The 19,736-nt window shown below is 39.1% G+C and overlaps 2 protein-coding genes across 4 annotated transcripts in view; both read right to left on the bottom strand.

Annotated features, from left to right (window-relative positions):
* Positions 1 to 8,995, bottom strand: part of dse (dermatan sulfate epimerase) — a 28,152-nt gene extending 19,157 nt beyond the window's left edge. Inside the window, exons 1-2 of one of the 3 annotated variants that reach the window (XM_082505289.1) lie at positions 8,784 to 8,995; positions 3,000 to 3,465 (exon numbers count right to left, since the gene is read on the bottom strand). In XM_082505289.1, the coding sequence (XP_082361415.1) occupies positions 3,000 to 3,421 (422 nt within the window). In that variant the 5' untranslated portion in view covers positions 3,422 to 3,465; positions 8,784 to 8,995. Of the gene's footprint in view, positions 1 to 2,999; positions 3,466 to 8,783 lie in introns of those variants that run through there. The other 2 variants (XM_082505290.1, XM_082505291.1) reach the window with 2 other exon arrangements.
* Positions 8,996 to 9,596: 601 nt separating this feature from the next.
* Positions 9,597 to 19,736, bottom strand: part of nt5dc1 (5'-nucleotidase domain containing 1) — a 77,553-nt gene continuing 67,413 nt past the window's right edge. Inside the window, exons 10-12 of the mRNA XM_082505355.1 lie at positions 19,492 to 19,665; positions 16,510 to 16,678; positions 9,597 to 11,815 (exon numbers count right to left, since the gene is read on the bottom strand). Of these exons, the coding sequence (XP_082361481.1) occupies positions 11,703 to 11,815; positions 16,510 to 16,678; positions 19,492 to 19,665 (456 nt within the window). The 3' untranslated portion in view covers positions 9,597 to 11,702. The remainder of the gene's footprint in view (positions 11,816 to 16,509; positions 16,679 to 19,491; positions 19,666 to 19,736) is intronic.

Raw genomic sequence — 19,736 nt, 5'->3', positions numbered from 1 at the left:
TTTTGTATTTGTATAATATTAATTTGGAAAACTTTTTATTGCAAATGTATTGTTTGTGAAGTGAACCAGGTGTAAAACATCTATGGTGTCTGTTTCCATCCTAATGATGATCCAGAGAGGGCATTTTAACTGGCACGGTGACACAGTACGATAACATAAAAATCACCAGTAGAGGAGACTTTGATTTAACTGTGCTCTTTTGCTAACTTTTGCATGTCTAAGTCCTGCTAAACCTTTTTGGCTAATTAGAATACATTAGAATAAATTAAAAACCCTAGAAAAAAAAGTACATGGTTCTATTCCATTCACCCTATATTTACTGAGGACTATCTCACAAGTATCGACAAAGTGATCTGCAGCAACATTACAAACAATTTAATTGGCTCTGAAAAACGAGTCTAAGTCTTCTTTTTCCCCAGCTTCTTTGGTTTACCGAAATACATAACTTGACATGCCCCCAACCACTGGTAAAAAAAAAGGAAACTCAAACTATACACAAGAATTTCCCAACATTCCTGCAGGACCTGCTGATTTAAATCTTGCTTATTAACACTGTTTACACCATTAATAGTCAAAAACTGCAGAGGTTGAGCAAACTGTTTGAAAATGTAAGAGAAGCAAGCACTGAGATGGTGATGATTAACAAATATTATACAGGTAGAGAGCCTGACTCCTGCAAGATTGTGAAGCCACTATTTCCATATATGAAAGTATTTAAGCACCACTTCTGATTGGTTTTAGTCTTTCAAACAGAATGTGTGTAGAATTGGAAGCGGTGAATGACTTTAATCCACTTTTCAGCCTTTTTGCATTTGCCAGCCAGAACTGATGGCCATTGAACTCAATCGAATTGTTAGGGAAATAAGGAAGCACGGCTACTGGCATGAAGTTCAGTCATGGCTGACTGTGAAAAGCCTGAGGATTGTCCAGGCATTGGCTGAATGGATGAATTCAGCTGACTTGCTAATGTTTTTCTCACAGTAGGAAATGTGGCGAGGTGGAAAATAAAAACATAGACATGCATGTGTTTATATCATTTCGATTTTAGACTGACACATTTCCGAGTGGCTAGTCTAAATTTACCCCTGAGAATTTTGGTTGCCAATAAGTCTTGACTGTTATAATTAAACTTGAAAGAGGTTTTGGAGCTAAAGAAATATAGCTTTGTACAACGACTTTGGGACTAAGCAGAACATTAGTTTAGATCACTTTGTTTTCACATTTTAAATTAAGTTCAATTTAGTTAAAATTTGTTTATATAGCGCTAAATCACAACAGCAACCACCTCGAGCTTGAGCCGGATAATACTGTAAATTAGAAAGCAGACACAGAAGAAACTCCAACAATCATGCGACCCTCTCTGAGCAAGTACTTGGTGACAGTGAGAAGGAAGGAAGCCTCTGACAGATCAAGGCTCAGGTAGAGGCAGCCATCTGCCACAACAGGTTTAGGGTGAGTGACAGGACATTTTTAAAAAAAACCCACACACTTTCTGTTGAATCATAATACGAATGAATAAAAAATAAATGCTATGACCCAGTCACATAGTTTATCAGTAGCAGGAAGGCAGTGGAGTGTCCAAAGAAGATGCTGACTGCAGTAAACAGTTAAGTTTGCTAAGAAAACCATTTAAAGCCTAAATTCAGATGACTGGATTTTAGAGGTTTTGAGTACTTTTTCCATTTAGCTGTGTTATCATTCTTAAAAACTGTTTGTGACCAAATAGTTTCTGTTTGTTTTCTTCCTGAATTAAATTAACACAGATACACTGCTGTGGAAAAGTATTTCCCCTCTCCTAGTTTCTCATTTTTTGCAATTTGCCACACTCGTTTAGTTGTCTTTGTTGATGATCTTAGAGTAAATATGAAATGTCGTTTTTTATTTATTAAGGGAAAAATGCTATTCAACTCTACCTGGATACCTCTACCTGAAAAACTGACAGTAATATGTATATTTAATTATTAGTTTGGGGAAGTATGGATGAATTTGGCTTTGTTCACCCTCAAACAAAATGCTCCTGCAACAAACAGAATGTAACTCTGTGAAAAGCACTGAATTGATACTTAGAGAAACTTCAAAGCCTGAAGAACGTAGCAACCTATCGTCACCTAAGATAATATATGCTGTGTTCAGAGTTGATATAAACAGCTCATTGCTGTGGTTTCCTTTGCACATCCAAAATAGTCATCATCATACATTCTTACCTAATTTGACATCAAAGTGCTGATATGCAGCAAAGCTAAAATCCCTCTGCCATGTTCAAACCAACGATAATAATGAGCCCTATGGCACTGATTGTGTATACTCTGCAGCTCTGTTCAGCCACTCAAACACTGAGGTTGCATATGTCATAACCACACAATCATAAGTTCCATACAAAGGTGGCAAATGTCGTGTCAAAACTCCCTGAGAATTACTTAGCCTTGTGTAAACTGAAGCAAACATATGATGGAAACATATTCTCTAGGATGAAGTGTACATCATACTAAAGCAAGAGCTCCCACAGCTGGATTACCAAGTTGAAAACATGGGAAATACAAGAAAGATTGGTTAGGGAAATGACTGTAGCTTAGCCTGATGATATGCAATACAGAGGAGAACTAACCACAACTAGAGGCAGTCCCTGTCAGGTCACCTGGACCCTGAGCTTCAGTCACAACCCAGGCCTGAACTATTCAGCCCACATCTGAATATTTCATTTCCTCTCACTTGGGGTGAGGGTGGGGGTTGTTTGGGCAAACAGCTGCTAAACATATTTCCTGGACTACAGACTTATCGGCCCACAATGCATCTTTACCACGAGTCTTCCCACAGAGAAGGACCGGAACACTCCAGAGAGGGGACTGACTAAAAAGCCACTGACAGCAGTGGTTTAGCATTAAAGCTGCATTGATGAAGATGTAGGGGTGGGGCAGAGATATCGAGTAACATCTGTAAACTGTAAACAAAAAGTTTCAGTCACAGTCACAGTCACAAGTAAAAAACAACAGAAAATATACCAACTAGGCTGGGCTGCCATCCTCTCCATGTAGTCCTTGACCAGATCGAGGGCCCCGGCCCTGTGTGGGTACAGCAGGCAGAACATGGACAGGACGCCCAGGTTGTTTCCATAAACCTCATTCCAGCGGGCGCTGAACTCGGCCGGGCTCCAGGGGGGCAGGTACTCCTCGGGGTGCTCTAGCATGGTCTCCCCGGCCTCACGGATTCGTCTCGCCATCTCTTGGTGAGTCCCTGCAGCTGCGTACTGCAGCTGTTCCACATCCCCACGGCTGAAGTACAGCATGGGATGACCATTGTAGTTGCCCCCCATGAAGGGGATTCCTCCGCTGGGGTCCACCTCGGCTACAGCTGCCAGAGAGAGCAGGGGCCACAGAAGACTTATGAAGAAGACAGTGGGCGCCCCGCGGGTGTAGGTTCTCATCCTCTCATCGGAGACTGGGCTGTGGCATTGCCGAAGGAGCTCAGCTGAGAAGGGGAAGGGGGAGAAAGATTTGAGAAAGCCGGCCCATATTCTGCAGAGTTTTTTTTCTCGCAAAAGCCCTGCATTCCTTGAATAATTAGATACAGCTGTAGGCCTGATGATCCGGCCTTTCCATACTGATGGAGAGGCAGCAGTGTTTAGAAACGATCAGCACTGTCTGATAGAGTAGGACTTTATCGTTTCCAAGAATTTAAGAATAGCCTAAAATTTCCATGAAACACCGCCTTACCTTCTCTTAAACCCACAGGATTTAAGTCGGCGTTGCTATTGTCAGACAAGTCTTGCCATGCACACCCAGGCCAGGCCAGAGGAGCAGGCCCTAGAGGTCATAAATGGCCCATTACTGCAGTAACATTAGTCTGGTTCACTGAAACACGCTTTAAACCAAAATGGTGTGCTTTACAGTGAGACTGTGCTCCAAACATGAGCGTAAATTCCATGACCTTAGAGGAGCTTTTGGCAAAGCCCCAGTGGAAAAGCATTTGGTAGTGATTTAAAAGACGTCTAGACTGGAGTCCGTTCTAACAGGCTGAAAGTGGACGTGCATCTTATAAAGAAAGAAAATTCAAGCCGGAATGTAAAACTGAGTCTCCTCCTGGAATTAATTCTGACATTTGACCTCAGGAGGCGTCACATTCCTCTGTGGTGAACACGAAGGTGGAAGATTTATACCAAGGACCAAGCAGAACAGAAAACTTTTTTTTTTTTTAAGCTCTCTATCTTATGGTTTTCATTAAATTCAGGCTCAGTCAGGACAGCTGTAGTCAACAGAAGATTGTTATAAAATTAGAGCTACCAGAATAAAAAATGATAATAATATTATTTATATTGTTATTTGGCAGATTCTTTTATATGTTTGTTTACAATTGGCATATTATACAAAAAAAAATATTACATAGTTATGATAATGCTTTTATGTTGATATTTAAGGTTTAAACACTGCTATTTCTGTCTATTTCTTTTTGGCAGCAGCAAAGCACAGAGCACAGCTGGCATCAGTGACAACAGTTCTCATATAAATTAGGTCAAAAAAAGGATGAAAAGAGGAGGGCAGAGGTGGGTTGCAAAGCGGCTTGCTCAGCTGATGTGTACAGTCTAGAGCAGGTTAACTAGCGTGCCCCGTATGATATTTGCCAATTGAATGTGTAGAAAAGTATGAGCCGAGCCATCGACTAGTACGGGATGACCTTAGAATGAAACGAGCTGATTGGCTGGGACTGCAGCTGAGCTCTGACTTCTATGTTTTATCACTGCTTTACAACATGACTTTTTTTTTATTTTGTAAAAGGATAAAAAGCATGTGATAGTTAAGATATCCTACTGTAACTGAATGTAAAAACATAATCTGCAAAATGTGTATTGAACACAGTGATTAAGATATTTTATTTCCTCTGTTTTAACGGATAATCATTCCTTGGTGAGGGGTGTGTATGTCATGGTTGCAGCTTTTCAGAGATGATTGCCTTCCCTCTCCATTTAACATCACTGTAGATTAGTGATGGGATTTCCAGCTCTTTTTAGAGAACCGGCTCTTTCGGCTCCGAACCGGCTCTTCAGGTTGTTTTGTTGCTTTAATTAATTTATTATTAACAACAATATAAAACTAGAAAAATTTGCATTTCCTGCGAAAATGCAGTGTGGATGCTTTAAAGCTGAAGCTGTATGCAAAAACTAGCTGAAAAGTTGCAGAAATTGTAAAAACTTTGCAGAAGCAAAGGAACTTTGCTAAAATGGAATAACTTAGCAGAACTGCAACATCTTAGAGGAAACATAATACTTGGCAGAAATACAATAGCATAGCAGAACTTAGCAGAAATATTGTAACTTACCAGAAACATGATAACTTCTCAAAAATACAAGAATTTAGGATAAATAGTATAAGATAACAGAAAGAATATATTTAGCCAAAAATACTTAAACATTACGGAAACACTATGATTTAGAAAAATAGTACAACATAGCAGAAATACTGTGATTTACCAGAGACACTGTGATGAACTATGAATATTGTCATTTTAAATTAATACTATGGTTTAGCACAAATACTATCATTTGACAGAAATACTATCATTTGGCAGAAATACTGTGTTTCAGCACAAATACTCTGGTTTAGCACAAAGGAGATTAAGGAGATATGACAATTCGAAAATGCCTCTCATTACAGAAATCAAGCGGTGATTTTGAACAAACTCTCCATTGACTTTCTATGGAGAGTTTTCCGACTTTCTGTTGGTCTGAGGAGATTTGCCAAAATTCTATAAATTCCACAACAATGATAGTGACATTTTCAGAAAGCCAGCAAAAATACCTACGTTTTGATGTATAATTTGTGGAAGTTGAGTGAAAATTGAGCAAGTAGCAAGAAGTTGTTCGGACATGAAGAGAAGACTGCGAAACCTTCAGTGGCAACAATAACAACGCATGTATTTTGTGAGAAATCACAATTTTGCAACTCAAAACTTTAAGAAGCATAAAAGTAAAACGGTAAAAGATTTGAAAAAGCTGATTTATACCTGAATAGCCCAATAATTTGAGAACATTTTAAAGTTTGAATGGTTGTTCTACGTGAAAATATGAGGAAGTAGTTAAGTTTCAAAAACAAGCTAATTTTAGCAGAATTGCAAAGTTTCCCATTCATTTCAAATTAAAGGAAAAAAGCTTAATATTTTAAAAAGTATAATAGTGAAAAATACCAAAAGACATAGCCGTTATTAGCAGAAATAGCAGAATAGTTTAAAATTTGAACGGTGAAAATCGGCTGAAAATTGTGGAAGTAGATCCACGGCGAAAAGTGTACGGAAACACCAAGAAGGAACTCAATAGTGTGGATGCTTAAAGCATCCACACAATTATGCACAAAAGGAATTACTAATGTAAAAAGTGTGTTTTTATTTATATATGTTTATATATAAATATATGCAGTGGCCCCTAGAGACAAAGCACTACAAACTCCAAAACACATTTCTAGCGTTAACTGAACTTCCAAAACAGAGCTACCTAGATCACTTAAATTACACAATTGAAAGCATATGTGTATTGTTTGTGTATTTATACACAAGCACTCATATATATTCAAATAATTTTTTAAAAATTGTTCATTTACCTGTTACTATCACACACCAAATCCGGTCGTTGGTACTTGCTTGGAGTTTGTACATGTTTGTACATGCTTTGTTTCTAGGTCCACCGTAAATATACTTTTATTTATTCACTCCACATAAAATGTAATAAATAAATCATATAATACAAAAACAAACTATTCACATTTCAACTTTTAACTATTTAATTTTTCAGCTTTTTCCTTTTAAACAAATTTAAAGTGAAACAACACAAAACACTGCAAACCACAACACAATTAAATATAAATTAAAATATGAAAACAAAAAGAACATGCATATTCTCTGTCATATAGGCCTGCATGAATAAACTTTCTGTATCCTTTAATCATCCACAACTACTTTCTGTTGCGGATGACTACTATACCTTTCTAATGTGACGTTGTTGTCCCTGGCTCTCTTTCTCTGTCTCTCCCTCCTGCTCTGTTCCTGTACTACTGAGTGTAACTACCGGCCCTCCCCACTCTTCCCAGCGCAAGCACACGGCCCCAGTGCGGAGTGAAGTGAAAAAAAGATAAGGAGTCGGTGTTGTGCCAAAAAGTGATTTCCGGTATTTGCCAAAAACTGATTGCTCGTATTTAAACTGCTATAAGTAACTTGTTGGGCTATACTATGTGAAACATATGTCAAATGCATCCCTTATGGATGACAAAGTCATCTTAAGCCACAAACAACATTCGTGTAACAAGGTAGAAGCCGCAATCAGTTTTTGGCAGTGACTTTTATATAACCTTTATTTATGCAGTTAAAAAAAATCTCATTAACATTAAAATGTCTTTTGTAAGAGTAAGTTGGCCAAGAGGACAGCAGAAATGGCAGCAAATATTACAATAGTTCTGTAAAAATATTTTAAGTGGGGATAAAGGACCGGATTGGTTATAATGTAAGTACAATAACACAGAGTTGTAAAGATACTTGAAAAACGGATAATTTTTTAATTCTCTATATAACCCCTTTGTAAACCCTGTTCACCGAAGTCTATTTACGAACATACCTAAAGATATTACACATAAAAAATACACAGAAACACTGGGACTCAGTTTTTGGCAGACAATCACTTTTTGGCACAACACAGGCTCGAAAGAGCCATTTCGTTGGCGACCGACACATCACTACTGTAGATTTACTTAATTAAGAAAAACATTTCTCCATTAAGAAAACAATGGATAAATCAGGTGATAATACCTGAATATATGAAACGAATCTGAGCTCTGAACTGAAGGCTTCACTGCTTTAAAGCCATCTGAATTGGCTAGGTTCATCTAACAGAAGAGCACCAGGGCTGAGTAAAGCCAAAAGGAAGTGCCACCTGTGGTGTCTCCAACCGAAATAAATATAATTTTAGATTTTTTATTGACTTATTTAAAGGTTAAGTTATATAACTAAGTTATATAGCTGAATTTGCACTGATCATATTAAAAACCTAGCCTGGTAACAGTGATCTATTTTAAGAAAAGTAAGAAGGTTTTTTAAATTATACCAGACCTTTCATCTTAACAGATATTTTCCAGTGTTATTAACAATTTCCCCAATTTACAGGAAAACTAGGCATGGCCTGAGTGTTGGGCTTGTACTTCTCATGTAATTGCTCACATTTGTATTTTGGCAGCATTTTACTCCGCTCAGTAATTTTCCACCGGCTGATACCTTTGGCATTTTCTCATATTTATTAAGTTGGTTTTTTTTCGGGTTTGTTTTTATGTTACCTTAGCACATCTTTACAGCCGTAATAAGACAAAGTCCTGGACGTTAGCTCGTTATCAACACTAGCTAATTCCAGTGTGAAGTACGCCAAGAATGACGTGCTGTTTAATAAATTATTAGAAAACAGTCATAACTTTTATTCCGTATTTTTCCACGGTCACGCTCAGGTATGAAGCTGAGCTGCCTCCTCTGGTTCATGTTTGTAAGGTAATAAGGTACGGTAAAAGTAACGTTAAAATTTTTAAGCTAACTTCTCGCTCAAAGAGTTTCTGCGTTTCATTAAACCCCAAAACCAGCCGACACAAGCAGCTGTGCTTTCAGGAAACACCCCCCATCAACACAATAGCACCGACACTCGCGGAAATATTCGTTTTCGGTGGTACTGATAATCCAGAGCCACGCACAAAGTCGCCTTGTTCGTGCGTAGCCCACCAAAAAGATTTAAGGACCTCTCAAATGTGTGTGGGGGGGAGAGTCGTTACCTGTCAGAAGCGGCGCTCACAATCCGTATGTCACTTCTTCCAGCTGTCATCTCACAGCAGCAGGTTTCAAAAAGATGATTGATACGGCTGAAAGGCAGAATTTAATAATCCCTTTTTTTTCAAGAGGAAACACAGAGAGAGGAGGGAGGTATGTGTGAGTGCGGAGCCAGCGTCATGCTGGCGAATGAGGAGGGGCCGCAGGAAGAGAAGCTTTAAGAGGACCTAATGAACTGTGGCTGAACGAAAAGCCCCAAACCAGAGCTGCTGTAAACTGCAAGAAAAACGTGGATATATATTCAAATAGTAAGTTTAATCAGAACATTCTTTTTTTTCCCCCAAATTGATTGGCTGTTGAATCTCCTGACAAAAAAAAGACTAAATATGTGAGTTTAAATTTGTAAAATATTTGCAATATCTGGGGGAAAAAAATCACACTGATGATGTAGGAGACTCAAAAGTCATGTATCAAATATGAGACACGAGGCGTTTAGTAATAAAGACTAACCAGCCACGTTTAATAGCTACAGACAGAGTTATACATTTGAAAGGAATGATCAAAAAAACACATTCTGTAAATTTAAAGTCAAGGTTTTAGTTAACGCCCAACTTTACAGCATTAAAAATTAAGATTACAGCCTAGACTCTATGAATATGACTTTAGGCAGTAGTAGCCAACTGCTGTCTGATGTTCCACACAGATGGGAGTTGGAGTCACTCAGCTGCTCTTATCATGTTTGTGCTAATGTGTTTTTTTGAATTTTAATGGAATCTGTGCAGCAAAAGTCGTCAGTTTGCAAAGAAATCTCAAACAACTTGTAAGAAAATCAAAGAACATTTTATTTCTTTGACAATACTTCCAACACTTGAACACTTAAGTGAACTTTCCCTGTGGTTTTAAGAACTTAAGAGCACAAATGAATCCAACATAAGGCAAATGCGCATGTCAAATCTTCCAGGTCTATGAGAAACAAAGAGTACAATCACTACAGCTGTATGCATAAAACACTTGCACACACAGCACAAGTAATAATTCACTTTGGATGACCAATCTCACTTACATGCTGCCAGCTGGATGCTGTTCATTATCAAAATATACCATCTTCACTTGTGAGATGATGGCCACTGTAAAGGAACACTTTGCCATTTGGGAAATCCTATTGTTTGACTTTATCAAAGCCAGATAAGAAGATTTAGACCAGTATCATCTTTGTGAGGTTAGCATAGAGACAGGTCGGGGTCCAGGTTAGCACAAACTAGCATCTACTTTTTGGCACAAAACCTAAGGAATTGAAATTCACATAGTAGGCCTACCTCATGAATTCCATGCCATTCTGCTGCCTTCCCTATAGCAATGATAGCTACCCTAATTGTGCAAATGATTAATCCAAACAGAGTGAACTGTACTGAAGAGATGATGCTAAATCATCTGATAGAAGACATGGAAGAATTCTCGATTTGGCACGATAGATAGAAAAGTCATGTGCAAAGGTACCACGTGCAATCTAAGTGTTCACAAACTGTAGCCGATTCACATTTGGCTTTTATCCCCTTCAATGGAGACCCTTTAACATGCACCAGAACAGAAACAAATAACTGGCATGAATCGAAGGCTAACAAAAGAAAAAAGAAAGTACACAGATCATATCCAAAGAAAAGCATGGGTTGTCTATGTTTTATCTTGTTTTTCGCATTGTTACATTTGGAAGAGTGCTTTGGGCTATGGGTCAGCATTACAGAAGAGGTGAGAAGTACTTCTGCTGGAGTATTGTGAGACACTCAAGATCATTCTGGTCTGGCTATTTTCATGTATCAGTGATCTGAACCCAGCATAAATTCTATTAAACAGAGTTTAGCCCTGGCAAAATTAGGTCTTGCTTACTGCGATCCCTGCAAACAACTAAAGGTCTTCACTGTGCACCAGGGATACTTGGTACTAAGTTATGCTAAACACTTCCTGGATGCACAAAGATAAACCTGATGCCAATCTTCTGTGACTTTGCGGAGTCTTCCCAAACCGAGTGTTCCTTAAATATTATGGCACAACCTGTCTATGCACACCGACAAAATAACCATTCAGAAGTCGGTTAAAGCATACCTCAATCTGAATACAAATGAAGCACAAGTAGAAGTCCACGTTTTTACACTCAAAGAGCACATTTCACTGTTGCAACAAAAGTAATACAAAGAACATCTAGCATAGTCATCATCAGTCATATTATTATTGTTTCCCCAAGTTGTGATTTTTTCTTTTTTGTTTTTTTGTTGTTGAAACAACCATCACAAAGGACAGTATTGTGCTAGTTCTTTAGCAACAATGACCTGAAGAGTAACATCTTCCACTAAACTGACACAGTAGGAACAACAGACCTTAAATCTCGTGTTAAGGTTACTAAAATGCATACAGTGAAACCATATCCAGAAGAGAGGACTACACAATAATACTGTTTTACAGAAATACTCACACAATATTTCCAACAGATCTTTAGGGATAGGTACTCCTGTTTTGCTTACAGTCAATCACATTTTTGAGGTAATAACTTCAGGAAAAAGAGGGCAAAACATTTGATTTTTCTTCAGATTTTGAAACAATTTACCAAGGAAAATAAGAGAAGGCCTCACACACATAAAACAATAAGAACACCGTATCATTACTGAATGTAGATACACACACGCTCACACACTTAGTTTGTCGTATTTCCACGTACACTAAACCACAAAACAATGTTCAAATGTATGCATTATTACAGAGAGATACTGTGGCTTACATTCACATGGTTTCACTGAAAGGATGAAAAGTGGACGTTTTCTGTGCTCCATAGATGATGGTGGGGTCAGGTGGGGAACTACGGGCATAAATGGAGGAACATTCCTCTCCTGAGAAGGGGTAAGGGAGGATTTTATTTTTCCGTTTCTTTTCTTTTATGACATACTCTCACACCTTTTCAGCAAAGAATCCGGGGGTCTAGGGTAATAGCCGGTGGTGCAGGGCTTATCAGGGGAAAACCTGGGAAACTTGTAATCCAGAGGCAGATCTAGAAAAAGGAAAAATCAAATAGGAAAGTCAGCTGCAAGTGATCACAATTGGTTGGTTTCACAATGGGTTCACCCGAAACCTTGGCTGATTGTGACCCACACCCGTTTTCACTCCTTGGCTCTTGTGATTAGGTAGAGGATCAGTAGGGGGTCCATGACCCTCTTAGGCCATGTCCACACTAATACGTTTTCATTTGAAAACGCATTTTTTTCTCTCCGTTTTGGCATTCCGTCCACACTGAGACAGCGTTTTCGTTCAAGGAAAACGCAGCGTTTTGAAAACGCTCTCCAAAGCGGATACATTAGAAAACGCCGTTTTCGCGTCGCAGCGTGGACAGTGAACCCGGAGCCTTTTCGAAAACAATGACACATTTTAGTCATGTGATGCAGTCATGTGACCACGTTTCATGCATGCGCAGTACTGGAACGTAAGCGTTTTCGGCCGTTTCAATGCAGACGCACAACTCTGTGAAAACGACTGAAAACAATAGTGTGGACGCGGAGCGTTTTCAGACGAAAAAGCCGTTTTCAAATTTATCCAGGCTAGTGTGGACATAGCCTTAGGTACACTCCCATAGGGATTATAGCGCCTAAAATCTGGGACACAGCACCAGTTGTTCTTAGAACTGAAGAAGCTTCTCGGATGAAATATCTTCAAGAAATGTAAAGAAGTCCAGATACTTTTCTTTCCAAGCTCCTTAGACTACAATGACCTAGATGATTGAGAATTTTCACAAACATACCTGTACATACATGAACTGGCAGTATCTTAACACTGGGCTCAGGTTTTGTCTAACCCTAACTCTGTTACTTTTAGAGACAGACAAAAAATAGCTTTTAAGGCTTGGAATAATTTTTTGCTCTCCAAGATCAAGGAGCATATTGCTGAGGCTTAGGGTTAGGATACTAACTCGTGAAGACACCATAATGTCTCCTATAGACCAGCCCTGAACCATACCTGCTTTATAATCCTCTTTGACTACAGTGGGTTTCATAATTTGCAAAATACAAAATATGGCGCGATATGGCAGCCTCACTTCTGTCAGTCTGCCCCAGGGCAGCTGTGGCTACAACCGTAGCTTGCCTCCACCAGTGTGTGAATGCGAGAGTGAATGAATAGTGGTATTGTAAAGCGCTTTGGGTGCCTTGAAAAGCGCTATATAAATCCAATCCATTATTATTATTATTATTATTAGCCTTCCTTTTCTTCCCTTTGTTACTCATGCACATGTGACATTTTGTCGTGTCTGCCTGTAGAACAAGTCTGAAAATGCGTGCCATCATAACCACGTCCCCAACTGCATAAGAGCCTACTTTTCACCATTGACAATGAGAATAAACACTGGATTTCCCATGTGGTGGACAAACATTTCTTAAGAACTAGTTCACAGAGACCATAACCCAGGCCTGACATGATATTTAGTCAAACAGTGTTGTGGTTTTTGTGCAGTCACAATACAAACTGTTCCAAGTAGATTACACAGGAAGGTCACACACACACACACACACACACACACACACACACACACGCCAGGATAACATCAATGCAACACATCAAAAAAGACATTTCTTGGCAACCTTTGTGGACACCTGCACTTTGATGAGGGAACCGCAGATCACATTTTCCCAGGATCTGCTCTGCAGCACACTGCTGCTTGGTAAGAGTTATTTTAACTTTGGCTGCACATCTGTGTCTGCTTCTGTCCTTGTTTGGGTTCATGTGAATGTTTCTCTGATGAAGTAGAATAATGGAGATGTCTGATACGAGGACTTTTTTGTATACCTAAAGGATGTAGTTTTTTTTTTACAATTTTAACACAATAAGTTTGATTCTCAGTTTGTTTACCATATGTGTATATAAACTAGAACAGAGTTACCTGTACCTGTTTTTTTTTTTTTTATAAATAATTAAAACCCAGTGTTTACCAAGACCTTTTTTGATAAGGCTTCAGTGACTGGTAGCTTAATCAACTTCAAGGCTAGGATTCAACTAAAGAAGTGGCATTTTTATGTTTGAGTGATTCATGGGTCAATGTTAAGTGGCTTAACAAACAAACAAAAACATCCCTCTAAAATTGATCAGGTAAAACTATTTGGAAATGAAAGAAATAGAACATGGCAATCAATCACCCTCGGTGTAAAAATCTGTGCAAGGAGTAACATAAGAAAGATGGAGGGGCTCTTTAATGATATAAATGAAGTTGGGACCGCAGTCCCCAAGAACACCACTCTACATTATAATGAACTGAAATCATGCAGCACCTGCAAGGTCCCTCTGCTAAAGATGGCGTGTGTACAGGCACATCTTAAGTTTGCCAGTGAACAGCTAAATGATTCCGAAAAGGCTTGGGAGACAGTGCTGAGGTCAGAAGAAACTAAAATCAAGCTCTCTGGTACTAACTCGATCCATTGCGTTTAGAATAAAAGAACAGTTGAGTATGACCCAAAGAACACCATCCCCACTTTCAAGCATGGAATTGGAAGCATTATACTTTGGCCAATCGACGGGACCAAGTACCTTAAAATCTTGGACAAGAAGCTCCTCCCCTCAGCCAGAACACGATAACAATGATCCAATACAACAAACCTCGTGTTAGGTCAAACCTGGTGACCACTTACAAAACATGTCTTACTGCTTTGCATGCCAACAAGGGTTTCTCTTTAGACATGTTTTGCTCGGGGAATCAAACACTTATTTCACTCTGTGAGATGAAAATGAATTTATAATATTTATGTATATTTATTTAGTATTTTTGGTTGATATTCTATTTCTCTACTATACAAATCAGAAACTGTCTTTGTAAGTAACCAAACTTACAAATTCAGCAGTGGGTCAAATGATCATTTCCCCCACTGTGTAAAGAAAAGAAAGGTAGCTCACTTTTGCACAGGAGTGTGAAAGGAACCCATTGTCATAGAAAAATACAGTGGGGCAAAAAATAATTTAGTCAGCCACCGATTGTGCAAGTTCCCCCACCTAAAATGTTGACAGAGGTCAGTAATTTGCACCAGAGGTACACTTCAACTGTGAGAGACAGAATGTGAAAAAAAAATCCATGAATCCACATGGTAGGATTTGTAAAGAATTTATTCGTAAATCAGGGTGGAAAATAAGTATTTGGTCACCTCAAACAAGGAAAATCTCTGGCTCTCACAGACCTGTAACGTCTTCTGTAAGAAGCTTTTCTGTCCCCCACTCGTTACCTGTATGAATGGCACCTGTTTGAACTCATCATCTGTATAAAAGACACCTGTCCACAGCCTCAAACAGTCAGACTCCAAACTCCGCCATGGCCAAGACCAACGAGCTTTCGAAGGACACCAGGAAAAGTATTGTAGACCTACACCAGACTCGGAAGAGTGAATCTACAATAGGCAAGCAGCTTGGTGTGAAAAAATCAACTGTGGGAGCAATCATCAGAAAATGGAAGACATACAAGACCACTGATAATCTCCCTCGATCTGGGGCTCCACGCAAGATCTCATCCCGTGGGGTCAAAATGATCATGAGAACGGTGAGCAAAGATCCCAGAACCACACGGGGGGACCTGGTGAATGACCTGCAGAGAGCTGGGACCAAAGTAACAAAGGTCACCATCAGTAACACACTACAACGGCAGGGAATCAAATCCCGCAGTGCCAGACGTGTTCCGCTGCTGAAGCCAGTGCATGTCCAGGCCCGTCTGAAGTTTGCCAGAGAGCACATGGATGATCCAGCAGAGGATTGGGAGAATGTCATGTGGTCAGATGAAACCAAAGTAGAACTTTTTGGTATAAACTCAACTCGTCGTGTTTGGAGGAAGAAGAATACTGAGTTGCATCCCAAGAACACCATACCTACTGTGAAGCATGGGGGTGGAAACATCATGCTATGGGGCTGTTTTTCTGCCAAGGGGACAGGACGACTGATCCGTGTTAAGGACAGAATGAATGGGGCCATGTATCGTGAGATTTTGAGCCAAAACCTCCTTCCATCAGTGAGAACTTTGAAGATGAAACGAGGCTGGGTCTTCCAACATGACAATGATCCAAAACACACCGCCCGGGCAACAAAGGAGTGGCTCCGTAAGAAGCATTTGAAAGTCCTGGAGTGGCCTAGCCAGTCTCCAGACCTCAACCCCATAGAAAATCTGTGGCGGGAGTTGAAAGTCCGTGTTGCTTGGCGACAGCCCCAAAACATCACTGCTCTTGAGAAGATCTGCATGGAGGAATGGGCCAAAATACCAGCTACTGTGTGTGCAAACCTGGTAAAGACCTATAGTAAACGTTTGACCTCTGTTATTGCCAACAAAGGTTATGTTACAAAGTATTGAGTTGTATTTTTGTTATTGACCAAATACTTATTTTCCACCCTGATTTACGAATAAATTCTTTACAAATCCTACCATGTGGATTCATGGATTTTTTTTTTCACATTCTGTCTCTCACAGTTGAAGTGTACCTCTGGTGCAAATTACTGACCTCTGTCATCATTTTAGGTGGGGGAACTTGCACAATCGGTGGCTGACTAAATACTTTTTTGCCCCACTGTACTTGTTCCTGTCAGCCTTTCGGGTTATTGTAGAGGGTAACAAATACATGAGCTCTAAATAAAGGGCTGTTCCCTGTTCCCTAACCCTGTGTTTATATTAATTTGCTCTGTATTTCACATCACTTTCAAATGTATTTCCATCGTTTGTCTCCTTTCACATACCTGCTATGTGCTCAACACTAGGGATGGCCATGGTGCTGTATTTGTGAATGCAGTGGCAGCACCAGGTCAGCTTCTGGCTCTCCTCATCCCCTCCTCCACTTTTATGCACATCAACAAAGTAAGAACCCCACTGGTTGGACACAGCAGAGGGTGACTTCATGCCCTGCTCCTGTTGAGACAGTTGATAGAAAAGCCAAACTATGCAACACTGTGTTCATTTTCAGACAGGTACAGACTTGTTTACATGTAGGAATTACCACCCTGAGCACACAGAGGATGATGAATCTCTAAACTGGTTTCAATCCAGCCAGCTATGATGAGGTTTCTTTTCTTTAGTACTGAAATGAATCACTATTACTGAGAAATGTATTGCTGTGTTAGTCATAATCACTTGTACATTTTGCAAGCAGATTCTGCTAATGAGCAGCAACATTAGGATGTGGTGTTTAAAATAAGTTTGATAACACACTGATCTTATGAGCCTTAAAGATATCAGGAAATGTTGCATAACAGAGATTTACCAGGTGATAAAATAGAAAAAAGGAAAAAGCCCAAGCTGCTTATGATGTTAAGACGTGTTCCAATTACTTTAAAAAGAATATTTTATTTATAATATTAATGTATATATTGGTATATTGGAGCCTCCCTCCATTTCTCTATGGAAGTCGCTCATCATTGAAGTTATGACTCTGATCAGGCTGGGACACTATATTGATGGGAGCTCCCGGATTTTTGTGGACAAATGGAAGAAACCACTGGAAGCACTGGGAGTAACCGGTAAACTGGATCCTAATGGACAACAATTATCGACATAATGTTGTAATATTCTAGTGCTGTGTAGTGTTATTATTTTGGATGTGAACCAGCCTTGTATTTGTTGGGGGGAAAAAGTTAAATAAAAGTACAAAAAAAAAAAATAATAATAATAATATTTTAAAACAAAAAAAGGCAAACTGCGCAAAAGATTTATGAAGATGGGGAAAACATGAAATGCACTAAAGACTAATGATGGTTGACCGTGAAACAAGATGAAAAATACCAAGCAGGCTTCACACTACTTAGTTTTGATCTTTGATAATGCTCAAAATAAAGACTGCAAACCACAGGAAAAGGAAGTTTCTTATCACAAATGATGTTCTATCTGTGTCAGTAACACTTGTTTTATCAGCACTACCAATATCTCTGACACTTAAGTTCTTGTTTAATTCATTTATTCAATGGAAACGATTACATGAGCTCTGTTACAGTCTCCTTCATGTTAAAGTTGCCAACGTAACATGATAAATTAACTAACAGCCTAGTACAAAATGGTCTCTACATTTAACTATTGCTAACTGCTCTAGTTACTCAGCACTAGCATTTGTTCTAGCTTAGCTGAAAACCTCCTAATGGCTAGAATACCAAACTCAGGGCTATAAAATGGTCAACCAAAAACTATAATGGATATAATGATACAAGAAAGATAAAGATAAAAGATAAGTAGGGCAAAGAATGGTTTCATCCCAAGAAAGTTCCAAAAAAGCTGGATTCCTTGACATGACTAGCTAGCTAGCTTAGAGGTACCTACTGTAGTAACTGAGCATAACAATTAGAATATTATGAATATATTACATTATGTAATATATAACTGAGTGAAAGTCAGTCTTAATAGTATATCAGAATGTATGCTAATGTTACCAGCTCTATCCTAACCCTTACAGAATTTGGATTGTAGTTAAAGGGAGGTAACAAGGCACTCTGTAGTTAGTTAGGGCCCAACAGTGAATTTGTGCCCTGATGCCTCATATATGATTAACACTGCAGTGTTCCTACTAACTAGTTTGGTTTCTTATTAGTAATAACAGGACAAAATATATTTTAAAACTGAATTATTCAGAGGTCAAAGACTCCATAGTAAGTCTCCCTATACAGTCTATTTTACTAATTTCTTTAAAGTGTGCACTGTACATCTGTGGGCTTTTTCTGTATGTTGGAAAAAATAAGTTCTTGGTTTTAATACATGAGCAGTAAGTTAGATCAGGGTGTTTCGGGTAAATGTGACCGCTTTATTCCATCGCATCTAATTTTGCTCTTCCTTCCTTTACTGCAGTAAAGTACAGTGCAGAGTGCCCTTTGAAACGAAAATGAGGAAATGTTCTTATCCTGGTGTTTCTTGCCAGAAGATGTGCTGACGCCTTATTTTTTTGTCTGAGGGGATGTTAACATCCTGCTGCTTAATATCCTCATTGAACTGTGACCAAGAGGGCTGATATGTATTTATTCATTTCTTTACAATTTCCTTTCTACACGACAGAAGTTAAACACCTGATATGATCCATAATTTGCCTTTAAAAACCTTTTATTTCATGACTGTGTCTCAGCAAGCCTGCCTCACAAGTTCATGAATGGATGTTTTAAGGTCAAACACAGTTGGGCAGTATTCTCAACTTTTTGGACTATTAAAGCAAAATTAAAATAAAGTCACTTACATTTTTCTATCCTACAGCAGTTTTAGAGCAGCTGATCTCAGTGCCAGACTGCTTCTGCAGATCCATCAGCTGAAGTCATATTCTTTAGTTCCATTTGGAAAGTCGTATGTAGCACAAACTATTTACTTGTTGCACATCTGCAAGCTGCTTTGGAACCTATTTCAAACTATAACGCCTCCTTTTGAGTATTGTGCTTTGTTAGATTCAAAGTCATCCAAGATTTTTAGTACATAGACCTATGGTATCAATTTGAAACAACTATGTTGCTTTATTCCTGAGTTACTGCATTTAAATCTTGAGTTTCCACGTTGCCTGCCCACCTGCCTGGTAGGCTGATGACAATACCCCGTCAGCCTTTTACAGCTGAGGGGTAAGAACTATACTTAAAGAAACCAGAAAGAGTCAGACACAAGTTCAATTGACAGAAGATTTGAGCCTGCATATACAAACACAAAGTCCACAAGGTGTCAGAAGGCTAGAGCTGGGGGTAGGGAATGACTGCTATATAACTTACCTCAAACTTTCCCTTCTTCTCTAGAGGCTCCACTTGCGCCTCATTGGACAATGCCGCTTCACTCTTTGGGACGCCCTCCCCCTCCATTTCTTCCACTATCATCACCGTCTCCCACTTCCCAAAGCTGCTGGCAGGGAACATGTCTGATCTCATGCTGTCACCGAAATAAACTACCTGCAGGGTGAAAAATAACAGCCTGGTTACTCTCAGTGAAACAGAATTCTTGCGTAGGCTTAGTGAAAGTC

This window comes from Aulonocara stuartgranti (genome assembly GCF_965226115.1).
Source record: "Aulonocara stuartgranti genome assembly, chromosome: 15".
In the NCBI taxonomy this organism is placed as follows: Eukaryota; Metazoa; Chordata; class Actinopteri; order Cichliformes; family Cichlidae; genus Aulonocara; species Aulonocara stuartgranti.
This window is presented reverse-complemented; position numbering and strand designations above follow the sequence as displayed.